Source organism: Schistocerca nitens, chromosome 9 (assembly GCF_023898315.1).
Source record: "Schistocerca nitens isolate TAMUIC-IGC-003100 chromosome 9, iqSchNite1.1, whole genome shotgun sequence".
Lineage (NCBI taxonomy): Eukaryota > Metazoa > Arthropoda > Insecta > Orthoptera > Acrididae > Schistocerca > Schistocerca nitens.
The window spans coordinates 212,259,397-212,280,722 of NC_064622.1; the positions used below are offsets into that span (position 1 = coordinate 212,259,397).

Here is a 21,326-nt window from a genome sequence, read left to right on the forward strand (position 1 = left end):
TTTACTTAACGATAAAAATAGACATTCCAGGGTTGCACTAGCGGGGAGCATGTCTGAAATTACTTCAGTTCTGCACTATGTCAATCCTTCATCTTGAAAAATCTCATCGTATAAATGTGGATCTGTTTGTCGTCGCCAAGAGTGAGCTAAAAGGAAACATTTGTTCTCCTGCACTTATGGCTATATCATATCAGTCAAAAACTTTTTTTGTAACATTCATTCTCACTTACTCAATTTCTTCTTTACGGTTTTTTGTGCTGCATCTGCTTTCCTGTTCCGTCTCCTACTTCTGTTTGGACCTGATTAATTACAAAACTGAAGAGTGATAGTGAATTCTATTGTTCCAGAAAGAAAGGGCAAAAGGAATTCTGTTGAAGTTGGTGCTTAGATTTGGATGCATAATTTGAAAAAAGTATATCATTGCCAGTTTTATTCGTATCAAAGAATTGAATAATTTAACTTCATTTTTTTTATTTTCGTGTTAGAAACATACACAGACGCACAGTTACTATGTCATATAGACTCTGACCAAATTTTCGCCACTTCCAGTCCATTTTCTATTGCTTGATGGAGGTCTTCTGCAGTACAGCAGGCTGGACACAATCGACACTGAAGCATTTGCTGGATGGTCTGGACCTCTGCACAATCACACTTAATATTGTTTTTTGTCTGTTGCTCTATCTTACCAGATTAAACCTTGGTCTACCCACGCCCGATCTCAGCCTATTCAAAGTTTTCCGTGCCATCCATTCCTTGCCATGACCTGGAGGCAGAGTTTCAAAAACTCTTTTCCAGCCAGAGGGAAGGGAAGTCTAATCCCTCCAAAGATGCACCCTGGCATTTTCAGCAGTGGTAGTAAGTACCTTTGATGCTCTAAGGAAACTGTTCCCTGTCTTCAGTCGCTGCGAAAGCCGTTTATGCCCATACAGGGGATGGGTTTGCTCTTGTTCCGCTTTCTTTCGTTCCTTATTCGCCGCAGTTTCTCTTCGAATGGGAAGTGGTGCTATTCCTGAAAGGTGCTAAATCTATTCTACAGGAGTAGATTTAAAACAGCCCCTTATAGTTCTGCACGTTTCGTTGAGAGCTATGTCAGCTGTTTGGCATGTGGTAAGTTATACCAAACAGAACAAGCGTACTCTGCTGCAGAATAGGCTGATGCGAGGGCAGAGGTTCGGATGGTTTCAGATTCACTGCCTCACTGTCATCCGGCTAATTTTCTTAATATATTGTTCTTAGTGCCAAATTTCACCTAGCATTTAATTTATTATTTAGTTAGTTACTCTCTGCTGCAGCTGAAAAATGAGCTTCCCAAAAGACAAAGTTTTGCTACAAGTCTGATAGATCTATAATCACTTACTCCACAACGCAATAATATTGTCTCACGCTTATAAACTGAATGCCCATTCAATAACTTAGGCGAATTCTCTTATTTTGTCTTACACTTTTCGTTAGCTTTTACTAAAATAGTTTTCTTTTTTTTTACCGTCCTCTCACGTAAAGCGAAAACACGCTAGGACTAGGAGCTTGTGACATCTTGCAGTGACAGTCCACGATCCACTACACCGCGCAGCCTGAAATAAAGAATCTGGCATGTCAGATTTTTGCTTCGTGGAGAGCAACGGGGCCAGTGAAATGTGGCTTCGTTTTAACTCACCAGCAGAACACAGGGGCCGCCATATTGCATGGCGTTAAACATCGTATTTTGCGTGTTTTCTTTGTCTTAGAGCACGTGATATTAAGATAAGATCTCTCAAAACATCAGAAAATCGAGGATCTCCCGAGAACGTGTCGTTTTAGCTACGATTTGTTATAACAAATAATATCAGTAGTTAAAGACTTCCTGTAGCTGATGCTTTAGTGTTGTAGCATCTGTGCTATGAAAGTACATCGTTTCAATGCTGCGAATCAATGATCATCTATCAAAAGACCATCATTTTCGTACGGTTCGTGTATTTAATATAAAATAATGACATCTGACAGCTGAACGGAATCGACAGAGTCTTGAAAGGAGGATATAAGATAACTATCAACAAAAGCAAACTGAGGATAACGGAATATAGTCAAATTAAATCAGGTGATGCTGAGGGAAGTGGATGAGACACCTAAAGTAGTAAATGAGTTTTGCTATTTGAGAAGCAAAATAACTGATGACTGTCGAAGTAGGAAAGATATAAAATGTAGACTGGCTATCGCAGGGAAAGCGTTTCTGAAGAAGACAAATTTGTTAACATCGAGTATAGAATCCAGTGTCAGGAATTCTTTTCTGAAAGTATTTGTATATATTGCAGCCATGTATGGAAGTGAAACATGGCCGATAACTAGTTAAGACAAGAAAAAAATAGAAGCTTTCGAAATGTGGTACTACAGAAGAATGTTCATGATTAGATGGGTAGATCACGTAACTAATGAAGTGGTACTGAATAGAACTGGAGAGAAGAGGAATATGTGGCACAACTTGACTAGAAGAAGGAATCGGTTGTTTGAACACGTTCTGAGACATCGAGGGATCACCAGTTTAGTATTGGAGGGAAGTGCAAAGGAGAAAAATCGTAGAGGGAGACCTTGGCATGAATACACTAAACAGATTCAGAAGGATGTAGGTTGCAGTAGTTACTCGGAGATGAAGGATCTTGCACAGGATAGAGTAACATGAGAAGCTGCATCAAACCAGTCTCTGCACTGAAGACCACAACAACAACAATGACATTTGTAGATACAGTTCTCAGATATTGTATACCATATATGGAGATCTAGTTGCCCTGTTAAAACGGTAGCGCAGCTGCTCGCGTATTGAGGTCGTGAGTATTAAGAGAAAAATATGAGGTTCACGCCCCTCTCCTCATAATTGTTTTCACCGTTTGTTTTCTAAAAGATTGTGTGTCATTCTGATTGATTTAATAGAAGTATTATATCAAAAGTTGACGTTATTTATCATTGATTATGCATTTGATGCAAGTTTTGTGGCAAAGGCCACCGACTTGACTATAACGTTTCCCAAGTTGCCGGAACTTCTAGTCTGTGTCCGAAAGCAAACACAAGTCACACACTGGAAGTTTTTGCTATAATGAGACTTTCTATAAAATATATGTACCTGTCTCTAGGTTTGTGGACTGGCTCAGGTTTGTATCTTATCGGTAAAGATCTTTTTCAGTGGTGGTTAGAAGCTTGGGAAATATTCCCTCTTCCATTCGTATGAAATTACGAAACGTATCTCGATCTTGAAATCTATGTGACGAAGTACGGTATTTCGGAGTGTTAGTAGTCAATGTAACACGGTAATGTAATTGAGTGATTTTTGCTCTGTCAGGCACGTCTGACGGAACAGACAACCCTTGGTTAGATGAATATAATCGAGCATGACGGGTCTATGACATGTTTCGGTGCGGAAGCACAAATATAGTTCGAAGCCATAAAGGGAATCAAGAATTTGAGAGTAGGTGGTGTAATGGAGGAGGGTCACTGCAATGCAGCATGTGATAAGTTGATAATTTAATGCGAAGGCTTAGTTAGGTGGCTGAGAAGATTAAGGAAATCGCTCTAGAAAACCGGAGCATCCGGGTTCGAGACCCGGTCCTGAATAAATTTTCATCTTTTGTTATTTCAATACAGCAGAGTCCTGTGAGGCTGAAAGTCATGATTTCCCACTTACCACTTTCCCTTCATTCTCTCTTTACATATAAAAAAAAGAAAAAGAAAAAACAATATAACACCGAGAATACGGATATTACACGTGCGCACATTGGCATTAGATACTACACGTTAATTAAATTCATTTTAAACCCGAAAATGGGATGAAAATTCTAATTTTTTAACGAATAATTTCTGCTACAACGTATCTCAGATCGTTGTGCAGTATTGTGTAGCTTTTTTCCACTAGACGTTCGCTCTTCATGCAATCGACGAGACCAGAATCTTCTTCGCTATTTTCTGCGCTCTTTTTCGGCAGTCACGAATACATGTTACGCAGCTATTTTACGCGCTTCTGTTTTCGTGAAGAAACTGTGTGTTTTAGGTGACAAAGTCGACAACGACCACTGGTGAATGCTGCGAGCGAAGATCACGCTAACGAGCTTCGTGCCGAGTACCGATGGTACTCCCTCTCTTGAGGTCTGATGTTCTGCCTGCGTCCGCGTCAACAGAAGCCGCTCTCGTCCCGTGTGAGGACGGTCTTAAAGGCTACAAATAATATGCAACAATGTCGTATTCATCAGGACAATAGAAGCTCCCACACACCGGACTTTGACAACCTACCTCGACTGGGACATAAAAAAAGTCAGATAGCGGAACCAAATTCATATTCAAATGCAGCCGAACAGGCACGTAGGGCTGCCGATCAAATTACTAAATTTTTTCAGTCGCTGTCCACATCCTGTATTTCTGTGTGTTGGTATTAATTTCTAAGGTTTTGTATAGTTCGGCTTGCTGGTGTGACAATTTGTTGCCGCTATAGCCTAACATTTGTTTTGTCGAACGTACAATTACGCAGTAGCACTAGCGAAAGCCCGCAGTCCCCAGCCATAGTATTGTTGCGTGCGCACCTCAGAATCCTGTTTCTTATTGTTTGTTTCTCCGAAGGCATTGTAAGACTTTTCAAACTCTTGGCTCCCGAGTAATCTCCAACGAGCCCATCATTTATTAGTGCAATGAAATTCTCGACATTGTCCATATTATTCACAGACACTAGTTATACAACACATCAGAATCCTTTTCATATGCCATATGTGAAGTGGCAAACCCTATCCGAAGCTATAGATCTGATCTCCAGTGACTCTACAGGGAAAGAAAACTCCATGTACGATCAAACAATTTTAAAGAGCTAAGGACACACGACGGATAACGTCTTGGTAAGTGAAATTTACGAAGACGGCGCAATTAAGAACGCAAGTATGGGTCTCACACCTCAGACGGACATATTAATGAAGTGAGTGATCAAACTACATAACTAGTGGTCACTATAACAATTTGGCGGTCATGACGAACGTTTCCACCTCTTGATTTATCTGTTTACAAGTGTCAATACATTTATTAACTTCAGAAACTACTACAGATGCCGTGTTTCACAAATTTGGGATTTCTTTTCTGTTTTCTTGTCACATTGTCGTTATCTGTTCCGCACTTCTGTCTCAAAATAGTAGACAGAGTGAGACACAGATGGAGAATATTAAAATGACTACTTCTGGGAATTAGAGTAACGTAGATTATTTCGAAGATAATGTAAAGGGGATGTACGTAAAGAGTAATATAAAATTTGACAGTGTAGTTTGTGATCTCAGTGTAGAATCAAACTCAATTTCTGTTGTAAATATTGTTAGAAGCCAAGTTACAAATGAATACACAGAACAGGTTAAGCTGAGAAAAGGTGGTGTTAGCTTAAAAAGGAAAATATTGAAATGAGGGGCATATGCTCTACAGAGATACCAATATTTTAGAAAAGTTATCACAGGATTCTTAGATGAGTACTGGTTCAAGGATGAAGATTGTCACATATGTGCGAAGTGTAACACGTGGTCAGGAAAAGTGTGATACAATGTAGTAATGAAGTAACTGGTAAATTGAAACATGCAGACAATACATGGGTAAATTATGATAAAGTTTGTGATTGGTGGAGAAGTGATCTGTTATGACAAAGTAAACCTCACAGGGTTCACGACTCTTTACTGAATATGTACAGTAGTGTGCATAGAGCCCAAGTTGTTGAACTTCTGTTTCCTTATTTAGTTTTCTGCACTGCTTCCTCCATTTCTACTATCTTTTGTGTCTGTCAAAACCACTCTTCTTCTATTGAACTATACTGAGTAAAAGTCAAATAGAAGTTAGTACCAGATGAAAAGTTTAGCAAATAACACAGTGATTTTTAACAGCTTTGTATAGAAAATTAGATTTTATTGATAACATAAGAGTGATGAACAGCTAAACCTTATTTGGGCTGTGTACCTGGAAGAGGAATAATAAAGAATTTGAGTGTTTCGTTGCTGTGTAGAAACAATGATTGTTAACTGTGTGCGGTAGTTAGGTAGACGACACCAAATGAGACGTGCGACTGTTTTGCTGATGTGTGTGTGAAAGAGTAAGAAGTGATTTCTCGATCAAGATATGAATTTTGGTAGCCAAATGTTTTAGGCAGATAGTAAACTGATGAATGAAGAGATGAGAATAAGAGTTAACAGTGAAATGGATAAACTAAGTGGAGAAATGTTGGTGATAGCAATATCAGATGGACAGACATAGTGAAAACAGAGATAAAATAAGAGAAAGAGGATGGAATATTGTAAGATAAGAGAAAGAGGATGGAATATTTTATGTGGAAGTTATTAGGGATAAAATTGAATGGAATTGATTATAGAATAAAATGGAACATTAGTGATGTATGACTTGTAGCATCACATAATGACATGGAAAGTAATAATTGATGTCATGGTGTGCATCATGAGAAATTGAAGGACGATTAGTTGAACAAAACATGAAAAGTGTACACAACAATAATAAAAAAAGCACATAGTAATATCTGTTGAATCCAAGTAAGACATACCTTTGTAATTTTACCCATGAATAGAGGTAACTGCCCACTAACCGTGTCCAGAAAGAATGAATTGATACAGAAAGCGTATTTTTGGTGTTCAAAACAAAGAATGTAGATTTATTTGAAAAGAGTAGTTAAAGAATGTAGTACTCTGGTCCAGGTGGTAGACACACTTCCAGTACTGGTGACTTGGTTGAGGGAGATATTTAAAGGTGAGTTCTTCTACTTAGGATTCTGTAGTATTGTGTACCCAATTATTAATTTTGTAATGAAGAAGTAAGCTGACACATGGTATGAGATGTTTGGTAATATGATGAGAAGTTTAATTAGTAGTTTTCGTTAAACTTTGAGAAAATATGATTCATTATTTCTTCATTTGTTACATTCTTGATATCATTACAATATACGAAGATTATAAGATATTGTCTCCTTTATTGTAGGGTAAATTTCATATTAATCCATGACATATTTGATCATAGATATAGGTTGTCATGAAGAATATTTGGAATATTTAAAATTGATTGACTTAAAACAATGATAAATTAAAGCAAAAATAAAATAAAATAGTTTTAGGAAGTCAGGTCTCGCATGTTGAGAAAACATTTCATCTTCAGTGGTTCTTGGGAATATCTGATGATGAGACAAAAAAGGGGAGGAAAAATGTAAAGATAGTTTCTTCTGTCTTTTCTTTTGCTTCCTTTTACTCTGTATGTTTGCCTTTGCAGTTTTAGAATTTTTTTTCTTTTTCTCTGTAGTATAAATATTGCAACATGAATATATTTTTAATTAACTGTGCAAAACTTACAGAGAATGTTTCACCTTCTTTTTAACCCTTTTGTGAAAAGCATCTTTTTTTTCTTTTTCTCTGTAGTATAAATATTGCAACGTGAATATCTTTTTAATTAACTGTGCAAAACTTACAGAGAATGTTTCACCTTCTTTTTAACCCTTTTGTGAAAAGCACTGTGAAACTAAATGTAATATGCACCATTGTTGTATGAACAGTAATGCAAGGGCAATATTGATAGTGGCTGTGATGTTTGAAATTTTCCCAGCGTACTGATTGTTCCATAAAAACACGGGAGAACTGCCGTAAGTCAGTAACATCTTGCCACGATATTTCGGCACAAAGTATTTGGCCATCTTCAGGTGAGTACAGGTGTAGAGGTACTGGCGAATACGCGCTGAGCTCTGCTATTTAAAGCCAAAGGCGGCTGCATTGCGTATGCGTTGCGCATGTACTGTTTAGCGTGCGCGTTCACAACTCCATGCGCTGCGCCTGGCGCCCTCCGCGGTGGAAACTTGGCATTTCGATATCAGATCGATCTTCATCTTTATACGGATAACTACGTTGACTACGAAGTTTCTCTACAACGGGATTCCAAGCGGAATTTAGCTGGTAACCGCTATCTCGATTGATAAGAGTCTCGCTGTCTGACAATTTAATTCTATGGATTCATTTATAATTGAACTCCAGAAATTTGACGTTTGAGCCACAATTTTTGTATCATTGTAATTCATAGAGTGGCCAGTAGAAATGCAATGTTCAGCGATTGCGGACTTTGTGGGTTGGAGAAGGCGAGTATGCCGCTGGTGTTTCACAATACGTTCCTGCACCGTTCTTGTTGTCTGCCCTATATATGACTTGCCGCAATGACACGGAATCTTGTAGACACCTGATTTACGTAGGCCTAGGTCATCCTTAACGGATCCCACCAGTGATGATATTTTAGGAGGAGGGCGAAAGATGACTCTAACTTGATGCTTCCTCAATATTCTACCTATCTGTGACGATATGTTCCCAATAAAAGGTAGATAAGCCGTTGACCGTGAATGTCTGTCAGACATTGAATGTGATTTTTGTGCAGTTTTTGTGCAGAGTCATGGCATGGACGTGTGTGTTGTGTAATCATGCTGGACAGAAGCACACGAAATTTTGACTTAGATGTTATGAAACAAAATGTCAGACTGTGTGAATACTGTGAATTTCATGCGATACCATAAACAGCAGTGACAATGTACACACAAATTGCTAGTGATTTTCGTCGTTAGAAACATACTATTTAAATCTAACTGAAGTACCCCTTGACCGGAAGAATGATTTTTACTACAAAAGAGGAAACATGTGTCTCACAAAATCGGCAACAAAAAAAGAAACTAAATGAATTTTGCCTCTCTGGTAAAAAGGCAGGTACATAATACATTAGCACAATGAACAAACTGAAAAGTAATTCACTTAACATCGTCGTGTGAGTATTGCCATATGTACTGCTTTCATGAAGAATTCCATGAAAGTGCACGAGTTGTGTAAAGAAAACGTTAATCCCAGTGATAAGCTTAAAATTTACAAATACTTATAGTTAATTAACGTATTAAATGCTTTACACACACATTTCTGGAACATTCCAGATATACACTTTTATAGCAGTTTACACACTTATATATAGTGCTCCTGTTATTCTGGGAAGGACAAACTCTGCACTTACTTTACTTCATACACCTCAGTAAATGTGTAGTTAATTTGCTGAAGACTTTCTGTCCTGTCTCTCTGTTCTAGTTCGACGTTTGTCTATTTCCTATTTCACAATTCGTTCTTTGAGTTCATCATCAACCATCAAAGACCAAATATCTTCCATTTTAGGATTACCACTTAAAATTTTAACAGCCCTTTTTATATCCGGTATTCCCGGTATTATGTTATCACGGTATATTCGTCTAGCATCAACTGGTTATTTTGATTCAACATAAAATCCATTTTCCCTTTGTGAACAAAAGTATGTGAAATATCGTTATTTTGTTGGTAACAAGTGCAGGAAAAGTCAACACCGGAAACAGGAGAAAATGAAGGATCACAATCGGAACAGTCAAAAAATAAACCTCTATATCTATTTCCTGTCCATCTACTTCTTCGTGCATGCTAGGATATTTGTGTTTACAGTTTGGATCATCCCCCCTCAATACTTGTATTCGTCTTCTTTTTCGTGACGTAGACGGAACCTGCTCCATTTTTACCACCTGAGTAATATATTAAAAATGCTAGGCCTTGTTGCGTAAATGAATGTCTAATAGAAAAAGCAGTTAGCTGCATCTAACTCCACTCACCAGAAATAAAAATATTACTTTTGAAACTGTTCTAGGAGGTTCCGTGATTGCAGCGGGATCAAGAAATCAACATGATCCGGCTGCAATCCCGAAACCTCATAGAATATTCAGTACGCCGAGAAGACTGCAAGAATCACTCTTTTGGAAACACTTGTCTAATAGACACGCAACAAAACTTGCATTGTTTTAAATATGTGTTCCACAAACCGCGTGATATTTAAGAATACAACTATTTCTTCACGTGAGACTGCATGAAGCTACAGAGGCATTCCCGCCAACCTTGCAAGTAGTATTATCTGTCAAACAAAATAGAAGTTCATGCATGTTAGTAAGATATATACTTCCTTTTAAAGAATTCTTTGAATTTGCTATCTTGTTTACAGCTTAAAGAGCTGCCGCATGTGTTAAAACAATAACTGTCGTCATGGAGATTTTCAGGTTGCTTATTATGTGTGGCACCGTTTCAGCCAGGACTGTGAATTCGCGATTTTGATTGCGAAAAGCCAATGGGATGTAGTTCCGTGATCGACGGATGAAAGTGAATTTTAAACTATTTTAAAATTACTTACGGAACATTTATGACAGAAATTTGAGTGTAAGAAGCGTCGTAATCGCTCACATATGGAATTCGTGTACTCGACCTGTGATACAAAAAGTAACATTAGTACGCGAAAAACCACTTTCCAAGCAGGACAGATCCATGGCTATTTCATAACTGGCGTAGCTACGATAATTTCGTGGCCAGCATCAACGACCTGCTATCGACATCTCATCGCAACGACCACACACAGATAAGTTGCAACGCAAGGCGCTCTCCCTTTATAAAGCCTCAAAGCATATTACGTAATTTTAACAATATTTTTTTTCTCTTTTGTGACAAACTTTTCAAAATAATCGCATTCTTTAAAACTCAAAGTAATTTCACTGAAGTTTTTTGAAATTACTCAATACTATTTACTACCTTTTTTCTCTTTTGTTTTATTGTAGGTGTTATTGCTTGTGTTTCACAATGACTTACACGTTCGTGGTGCCCTCCATCGGTAATTCTGGAATTCAATGTGGTGTTGGCCTGCCCTTAACCTTGATGACAGCTTCCACTCTCCCCCTGGGAGATGGCGTTCACTGGATCACATTCCGCCTAACTGTCATAGTACTTACAATAGATCCAGATGCAGTTTGGAATTGCAGTGTGATGGTCTGTATAGATGTCTGACAATCTTCAACTGTCGGCGGTCTCTGTCAGTCAACAGACGAGGTCGCCCTGTACAATTCTGTGCTACACGTGTCCCTTCACGTTTCCACTTCACCATCACATCCCGTACAGACGTATGACACAAGTGACACCCAATCACCTGACCACGTTCGAAGTCCGTGAGTTCCGTGGAGCGCCCCAATCTGCTCTCTCTCAATGTCTAATGACTGCTGATGTCGTTAATATGGAGTACCCGGCCGTAGGTGGCAGCACAATGCAGATAGTATGAAAAACGTATGCTTTTAGAGGTGTACGGACACTTCTAATCACATAGTGTAGTTTATTTGCCGCTAGTGGATTTGCAGTCTATCATATTGAGCGCTCCAGTCTTTGTTAACCATGTGTCTGCATAATTTATAAGTTCATCTTTCCCACAACACATAAATTCATGAGTTCGCTGTTGATCGCGTCACTTGTCTCGTCACTAGTCTCGCATGGTATGTCTTCATAGCAAACGACGAAGTATTCACAGGGTTCCCATCACCTGCATAGTGACATTGTTCCTACTTAACTTTCTTTTAACTGTGAAGTATGGTTAGAACGGAGTAATTTGGAACATCCACTGAAAAGTGAAAGAATGTTCTATAGAAAACCGAATATTAGCTCCTGTTTTTAACAAACTCTTGAATCTAGATTTCCTTTCAAAGAGCACTGCATCCATATAAGGAGACCATATGTCCTCGACCATGTGCAGGAAGTGCCATGACAATACCTAGCAACATCTATCGGTACCTATTTCGTTGCTACAGGTGACAGAAAAATTTTACTTTCAATGTGTGTGTCGACGGTTGATATTTAGATTGGCGTTATCTGCTACCGGAAAAAATTATGGTGGGCTTTGACATAAAAAGTCTGGCTACTCCCTTTTTGTAACATATTTTTGGAATATAGTTGCTTATTAGGTGTAGTTGTAATGAAAGTTAATTTGAAAATTGTGTTTATATACTAGAATCAAAAGTTGTTTAAATTGTGCAACTCGCTATTTTGATTAGAGTAAGAGAGTCTGTGAGTTCAAGTGCTAAAGTTTTTCATCTGATGGACGATGTCTGTTGACGCTGAGAACCTTGAAATTAACTGATTTGCTTCTCCTGTTACAGGTTCGTCAGGTACCTAAATGGTGTCATGAGTCCAATAGCTATGACGCAGTTTGTCTTCAGTGTTCTCGTCGGCTGCTTGGTGCTCTTCCAGGCAACATACGTAAGGTCTTCCGTAATCTTGAGTATTTTCTCATTGATGACGGCTGCGGCACTTTCTATAAAAGTTTCTGGATCTTTCTTATTAATTGAATACAAGTGTTATCTGCTATAGACAAAGTTATTTATTATAAATACTGCTTGTCTATGTCATAAAGTAAACACAAGTTACACACTGTAAGTTTTTTTAGAAATTATGACAGTTTGAGTAAAATATATACACACATATCTCTTGCTTTTATTAACTGTCTCATGTTTGCATCTTACTGGCAAACATCATCTTCAGTGATGGAGAGCAGCTTAGAAAAATCTCTTCCATTGAAATGAAATTACGAAACTAATCCCAGTCTTGAAGTTTATGTGACGAACCCAAAAGATATAATAGCTCAATAAAAAATATAAAGAGTAAAAATCACCGCCCAAAACAATTTAAATTACATAAAAGTGATGGTAGTCGATACAATGTCGAGAATATAGGCATTATCCATGCACAAAATGACAGTAGATACTATATTTTTTAATTATATTCTATTTAAAACCGAAAATGAGACGAACATTAATAGATTTAACGAAGAATTTCCACCAGTATGTACGAGTATCCCACATCGTTGTACAACACAGGATTCCTCTACCAGCAGTTTGCTGTTCAACCCATCGATGAGACCAGAGTCTTTTCCACTATTTTCTCATCTCTGCTTTGACAAATGCTAACGGACTATTTTACGCGCGTCCTTCTTCGTAAATAAACTGAGTGATTAACCAACTGCCAACGGCTGCTGGAGAGCGCTGCGGTCCCAAACCATAGTGAGAGGCACGTTCTGTGAGATGTATCAGGTCGTTACACAGCATGCAGCAACCGCGACACAGAGGATATCTGTCGTGCTTCGTAATGAACAACACGTACCATGTGAGGACGGATTAAGCTTCAGAGAGTCACCCTGACCCACTACCGCCCAACCGCTATCCACTATTCACGGAGATATACCACAACAAGTTTACTTGATAAACCAGTTTCTACACTCACTTCATTCTATGTATTCGATATTACTTCTTAGGCGACGGTTGCGTCGACATTTAGTGGGAGCAACCCTATTAAGCTTGAGATGTACGCTCCTACTTTATACTGATGCAGCCATCTCCTAAGAGGTAATATGGGATGGGCTATAGAGAATCACGTAAATGTAGAAACTTTTCTGCCACTAAGCAATATATGTTAACTTTGACTGGTATCCTCTTTAGTTTATTTTAGTGTCCATATTGATTCTCTGTGCCAACAACAATTCAAATATGATCACTGCGAGAAGGAGAGAGAGACACCTATAACAACACATTACCCCAACACTACAGCTACACACTCTCCACATCCTCTCCCAACGAAACATTGATGACCCCTCCCCCCCCTTTCTCTACCCGGAAATGTGTCCAGATATAAACACCCCTCCCCCTACAAAGTCTTGCTGGTCCCATGTTCAATCCATTTTCAGATCTCCTGTCTTCACCACTCACCTCTACCCACATCCAAATCCTTAGTTTGTGGAATCTCACCCTTAATACATTCCCAACTTCCTCCACCAAACATCCTCCTCTATAAAACCCATACTACACACCTCTGAATTACCAAGCGTAGCAGTGCAGGTTCTAGATCTAATGGGGCATGATTTAAAGGGAAGCGATTTTGAAGTTTCGCAGTGGATTTAATGGGATGAGACTGAAACGGATGTGATTTGAAGAGATGCTTATAAGTCTTCGTCTTCTGGGAACCCCCCACACTACACATTTTGGACAATTGCATGTGAAGTGCCACCATTGGCGCCTCTTAGAAAATAGCAAATGAAAGTATTGATTCTGCTGCCCCTGCTTTCTCTTGACTGATTCAGCACAAAATTGTGAGAGTTCTGGGACAGATAAAGACATAAGTCAAGCCCTGGGCCAATAGGCATCAAGTTGCGCCTCTGTTCCCTCTTTTTTTCCATTATTATCCTTCCTTTTCAGACCGAAGCAGTGAAGGGAAGCGGTGGAATAAAATTAATGTAATGCTTTACGAGAATATATTCTGTGACTAAATTAAAGTATTGCGGCTATGACATTTAATTTATGCGCTCCCACCTCCCACTGCTATTTGCCATAATTTCACTGAAGAACACGATGCCCCCATGAACCATGGACCTTGCCGTTGGTGGGGAGGCTTGCGTGCCTCAGCGATACAGATGGCCGTACCGTAGGTGCAACCACAACGGAGGGGTATCTGTTGAGAGGCCAGACAAACATGTGGTTCCTGAAGAGGGGCAGCAGCCTTTTCAGTAGTTGCAGGGGCAACAGTCTGGATGATTGACTGATCTGGCCTTGTAACATTAACCAAAACGGCCTTGCTGTGCTGGTACTGCGAACGGCTGAAAGCAAGGGGAAACTACAGCCGTAATTTTTCCCGAGGACATGCAGCTCTACTGTATGGATAAATGATGATGGCGTCCTCTTGGGTAAAATATTCCGGAGGTAACATAGTCCCCCATTCGGATCTCCGGGCGGAGACTATGGAAGAGGATGTCGTTATCAGGAGAAAGAAAACTGGCATTCTACGGATCGGAGCGTGGAATGTCAGATCCCTTAATCGGGCAGGTAGGTTAGAAAATGTAAAAAGGGAAATGGATAGGTTAAAGTTAGATATAGTGGGAATTATTGCAGTTCGGTGGCAGGAGGAACAAGACTTTTGGTCAGGTGATTACAGGGTTATAAATACAAAATCAAATAGGGGTAATGCAGGAGTAGGTTTAATAATGAATAAAAAAATAGGAGTGCGGGTTAGCTACTACAAACAGCATAGTGAACGCATTATTGTGGCCAAGATAGACACAAAGCCCATGCCTACTACAGTAGTACAAGTTTATATGCCAACTAGCTCTGCAGATGATGAAGAAATTAATGAAATGTATGACGACATAAAAGAAATTATTCAGGTAGTGAAGGGAGACGAAAATTTAACAGTCATGGCTGACTGGAATTCGTCAGTAGGAAAAGGGAGAGAAGGAAACATAGTAGGTGAATATGGATTGGGGGGAAGAAATGAAAGAGGAAGCCGCCTTGTAGAATTTTGCACAGAGCATAACTTAATCATAGCTAACACTTGGTTCAAGAATCATAAAAGAAGGTTATATACCTGGAAGAATCCTGGAAATACTAAAAGGTATCAGATGGATTATATAATGGTAAGACAGAGATTTAGGAACCAGGTTTTAAATTGTAAGACATTTCCAGGGGCAGATGTGGATTCTGACCACAATCTATTGGTTATGAACTGCAGATTGAAACTGAAGAAACTGCAAAAAGGTGGGAATTTAAGGACATGGGACCTGGATAAACTGAAAGAACCAGAGGTTGTAGAGAGTTTCAGGGAGAGCATAAAGGAACAATTGACAGGAATGGGGGAAAGAAATACAGTAGAAGAAGAATGGGTAGCTCTGAGGGATGAAGTAGTGAAGGCAGCAGAGGATCAAGTAGGTAAAAAGACGAGGGCTAATAGAAATCCTTGGGTAACAGAAGAAATATTGAATTTAATTGATGAAAGGAGCAAATATAAAAATGCAGTAAATGAAGCAGGCAAAAAGGAATACAAACGTCTCAAAAATGAGATCGACAGGAAGTGCAAAATGGCTAAGCAGGGTTGGCTAGAGGACAAATGTAAGGATGTAGAGGCTTGTCTCACTAGGGGTAAGATAGATACTGTCTACAGCAAAATTAAAGAGACCTTTGGAGAGAAGAGAACCACTTGTATGAATATCAAGAGCTCAGATGGCAACCCAGTTCTAAGCAAAGAAGGGAAGGCAGAAAGGTGGAAGGAGTATATAGAGGGTTTATACAAGGGCGATGTACTTGAGAACAGTATTATGGAAATGGAAGAGGATGTAGATGAAGATGAAATGGGAGATAAGATACTGCGTGAAGAGATTGACAGAGCACTGAAAGACCTGAGTCGAAACAAGGCCCCGGGAGTAGACAACATTCCATTAGAACTAATGATGGCCTTGGGAGAGCCAGTCATGACAAAACTCTACCGTCTGGTGAGCAAGATGTATGAGACAGGCGAAATACCCACAGACTTCAAGAAGAATATAATAATTCCAATACCAAAGAAAGCAGGTGTTGACAGATGTGAAAATTACCGAACTATCAGTTTAATAAGTCACAGCTGCAAAATACTAACGCGAATTCTTTACAGACGAATGGAAAAACTGATAGAAGCGGACCTCGGGGAAGATCAGTTTGGATTCCGTAGAAATGTTGGAACACGTGAGGCAATACTAACCTTACGACTCATCTTAGAAGAAAGATTAAGAAAAGGCAAACCTACGTTTCTAGCATTTGTAGACTTACAGAAAGCTTTTGTCAACGTTAACTGGAATACTCTCTTTCAAATTCTGAAGGTGGCAGGGGTAAAATACAAGGAGCGAAAGGCTATTTACAATTTGTACAGAAACCAGATGGCAGTTATAAGAGTCGAGGGGCATGAAAGGGAAGCAGTGGTTGGGAAAGAAGTGAGACAGTGTTGTAGCCTCTCCCAGATGTTATTCAATCTGTATATTGAGCAAGCAGTAAAGGAAACATAAGAAAAATTCGGAGTAGGTAAAAAATTCATGGAGAAGAAGTAAAAACTTTGAGGTTCGCCGATGACATTGAAATTCTGTCAGAGACAGCAAAGGACTTGGAAGAGCAGTTGAACGGAATGGACAGTGTCTTGAAAGGAGGATATAAGATGAACATCAACAAAAGCAAAACGAGGATAATGGAATGTAGTCAAATTAAATCGGGTGATGTTGAGGGGATTAGATTAGGAAATGAGACACTTAAAGTAGTAAACGAGTTTTGCTATTTAGGGAGTAAAATAACTGATGATGGTCGAAGTAGAGAGGATATAAAATGTAGACTGGCAATGGCAAGGAAATCGTTTCTGAAAAAGAGAAATTTGTTAACATCGAGTATAGATTTAAGTGTCAGGAAGTCATTTCTGAAAGTATTTGTATGGAGTGTAGCCATGTATGGAAGTGAAACATGGACGATAAATAGTTTGGACAAGAAGAGAATAGAAGCTTTTGAAATGTGGTGCTACAGAAGAATGCTGAAGATAAGGTGGGTAGATCACGTAACTAATGAGGAGGTATTGAATAGGATTGGGGAGAAGAGAAGTTTGTGGCACAACTTGACTAGAAGAAGGGATCGGTTGGTAGGACATGTTTTGAGGCATCAAGGGATCACAAATTTAGCATTGGAGGGCAGCGTGGAGGGTAAAAATCGTAGAGGGAGACCAAGAGATCAATACACTAAGCAGATTCAGAAGGATGTAGGTTGCAGTAGGTACTGGGAGATGATGAACCTTGCACAGGATAGAGTAGCATGGAGAGCTGCATCAAACCAGTCTCAGGACTGAAGACCACAACAACAACAACAACACGATGCCAGTTGCCTTGTGTTTGCATATTGAGGGAACTGCCAACTCAGAACGCTGAACTGGTACACTATACGTGAGTCTCCCACCAGCTGACGGTGGAATGACACTGCTGTCGTGATATAGAGAGTACCTCCTGCCCACACTTGCACTCCGACCACGATAAAATGGCCGCAGGTAGACGATAGGTGCTGAGGCCAAAGACAATGCTCTGTTTGTGTTAAAAAGGCGGGAAACTCCCTGCGCCAGGAAGTATTTGGCTCCCCACTCTCCCTAGCATCTCATTACATTATCAGAGCCTATTCATTCCTGCTCGAAATTCAATAGTCAGAGCAAACAGCAAAGTTGTCCTCCTTAAAAAAATGATGGAAAATAACGAGTACTGATGTTCTGTACTATGACTGCAAGCATTAATTATCGTGAAATGATATGAGTAAACATCTGGATCGAACAAATACGAATGCATGGTGCAGATTCATTTGCAGTGATCTTACAGGGAGAGTACATCATCAACGAAAGAAGTGGGCCAATCAACAACAACAACAGCAGCAGACTACATAGTTTACATTTAAGTAACTATTACCCAGCCATTATAGTATTGCATTTGGCTTCCCATGGCCATTACTGAATACATGTTGTAGTGTTGCGGTAAATAAATACACTGGTGAGTAAGGAAATCTCAACACATTGTGAATGAATTCAAGACATTTCTGAAATTACTGCCAAATGGTTCAGAGTGGCGTCATGGAATATCATTATAAAAACTCCTGATAAACCAACCAAACTGCCGTCACTCTCAGGTGCAATAACATTGTAATCGCCTGGTTAAACAATAGGCAGGTATTGCACAGTGTATAATATTCCCTATGCCATGTTTCTGTGGAAGGCATAGTCATACACCCAGCGACTATTGCGGGATTTTATTAATGCACAACGACAGTACTGGTGTATATGTATTTGATTCATACTAAAATAATGGTTCAAATGGCTCTGAGCACTATGGGACTTAACATCTTAGGTCATCAGTCCCCTAGAACTTAGAACTACTTAAACCTAACTAACCTAAGGACATCACACACATCCATGCCCGAGGCAGGATTCGAACCTGCGACCGTAGCAGACCCGCGGTTCCAGACTGTAGCGCCTAGAACCGCATGGCCACCGCGGCTGGCGCTTCATACTCGAAAGGAGCTAGTCCTCAGGCAGTTCCAATTCATAGCAACAGCGTATTTGTTGAATTACGCAAATTGCTAAACATTAAAACAATTGGATGGCTACAGGTCCACCCTGGTTGGCTGCTAGATAGCCTCATTGTCCCGATGTGAGGAATGCTCTATTGTCTTTAAAATGCAAAATCGCACCTTGGCAACTATATAGAGAAAGTGAAGTATAAACTTAGGTAATGCGGAGCAAGTGTTAACATTGGAAGTTACCCACGTATGGAGGATCATACCAATGATCAACTGCAAAACAGCACTGCTGACTTGGCACAGTCGGAATCCAACAGTTATTGTGGTTCAACTGGTGGAAAATGGCCACCCCCTTGTGGCAAATTAAACAAACTAAAAGCAGCCTCTTTATGTCATCCAATGTCGGTTGCTGGATGGGGGTGATGGAAATGATTCCAGTTACATGAACATGTTGCAATAACATGGTGGAACACATATTAGATACCAGTTATGTACTGACCTCAACATAAGTAATGAACAACACATAAATCTAATCCAGGCTGCTGTTAACACTGTAGAGGTCAATGTTCTACTGCGACTGTACTAGATACTGGAGTTATTGAAAATGTAATGTCCACTGACCTTTTCAGTGGAATGAGTGAGATTAGAAAACTGCCTACCTTGCCAGTTCAAAATTGTAAGATTATTAGCGCAGTGGGTTGTAGCTTGAACAATCTCAATGTTTCAACTCAAGTGCCTATAATTCTGGGAAATAGAGTCATTACATGAATTTTCCTAGTAGTAGAAAGTTTAAGTGTAAATTGATTTCTTGGGATTTAATTTCTAAGAGCGAGGGTGCCAAATTAGATGGCTCTAATGGTAAATTCTATCTGTGTACTCATGGGAAGAATATTAGTGTAGTTTTATTTAAAATAAAAGTCAAACACCGAAAATAGGGGAACTAGGGGTGGAACGGGATATTCAATGTTAAACAATTTTTGTAAAGTAAAGGAACACAAAAAACACTTGTTAAGGTTATAAGAAATCAGCTTGTAGTATGATCTAATGCATCTTAGATGAAAATCACTTACAACGGTTTGTTATTTACTTTTTATGTCTTTCAAAGAAATGCTTGCATATTTCTTCTTCTGTCCCATCCATGAGGCAGAATGGGATAAGGCAATTTTTTATGAAATTATTGCATACACTAATGATCTGTCAATGATATGTTTCATAGTTGGATTAAAAAGTCTGCTATCCATTGATCACTGGTATGCTGCCAGCTCATACTTTTTTCTGCAGTGAAAGCATTTTTCAAATTTTCCATCTGATTTGTCATGCCTGTAGTTGCTATTGTTCTTAACATTAAGAATGTATCTTTTCAACATTGATTTGGCTATGTTAAATTATTTAGGTGCTTCTAAGAGTCCAACTTTAGAACATAAAACGGCTTAAAAGTGCTGTTTACATTGACTTAATACCTCATTACTGTCTGTCACTTTTCCTAATGTAAGTACACAGAATCTGCAAAAGCAAGTAAAAAAAAGGAAAAGAAAAAGAAAGAAGTAGTTTGAAATCTACTTCTATCCTGTCTGGTTCTGGCTTGAGAACGCTCTGTAGTTAGCAACTTTCATAGAGCATAATAACTGATGCATACAGAAGTGTTATATAATTAGGGCAAAGCAAATGAAATGCACTTTAAGGTTACATGTAATTTAAGAGCGTACAATTAATAATTAGTGGCTTATCTGTCATTGAAATTCAACAAAAGTTACAAAACTACTGTCGAAAATTTAAGGGACAGCCATTCACTTATAACTCACACTCCAGACCAAGTCAAAATTGCTGTGTAGCTTCCTGTCTATTCAGAGACAGTTTACATAACCTATAATGGGTTGCAGCACTCTCCAGTTTATAAAACAGCACAAACTCATTGTACCCTGCTATCCCATTCTGTCCCAAGTTCCTGTAATGTCACAGTGCTAAGGTCAAAATTTTTAGAACAGAAGTGCTGCTTATCAACAGTCAGCAATCATATTCCATGGACATGAACTCTAGTGAAGATCATATTAGTGACAAAGTATCACAGTCCAAGTATCTTAACTCACAGCCATGAACTGAACTACTTATTTTGTCACTAAAGCATGCAGCTTTATTTGCAAAAAAAAAAAACACGCATCATCCAAGGTTATAAATACCATATTGAGGTAATTCCTCATAGAAACTATTGTCATACATCCTACTCCATCCAGTGGTCCAGGCTGTTACCAAAGAAATACATTAAATGTTGTTGCATGGTATTAGCGATAACTAAACCTGGTGATGACATTCACCTTGAGCTTCATGAGAGGCACATTAATTAAGTTATTGTTCCTTTATGCACTAGGCCTGAGAATTAGGATGAACAACAACAAAAATTCAGGATGTAAAAGTTTTTTCAGGCATTGATCTGAGTTCCTCCTATTGGGAGGTCCTACTAACAGAGGAATCTCTCAAATATACTGTATATATGACTGCAGGTAGAAGATGCCAATTTCGTGTTCTGCCCTTTGGTTTAAATGTCGTTCCATTGTCTTTATTACAGCAGTAGACAGTAGGAACAGCTTAGTTAGATAAAATGAGGGTTACAGAAATTTTTAGGAGCAGAGGCTAC

The 21,326-nt window shown here is 39.0% G+C and overlaps 1 protein-coding gene across 1 annotated transcript in view; it reads left to right on the forward strand.

The window, feature by feature from the left end:
• Positions 1 to 21,326, forward strand: part of LOC126204131 (odorant receptor Or2-like) — a 57,179-nt gene that overhangs the window by 8,924 nt on the left and 26,929 nt on the right. The window contains exon 2 of the mRNA XM_049938544.1: positions 11,972 to 12,071. Within this exon, the coding sequence (XP_049794501.1) occupies positions 11,972 to 12,071 (100 nt within the window). The remainder of the gene's footprint in view (positions 1 to 11,971; positions 12,072 to 21,326) is intronic.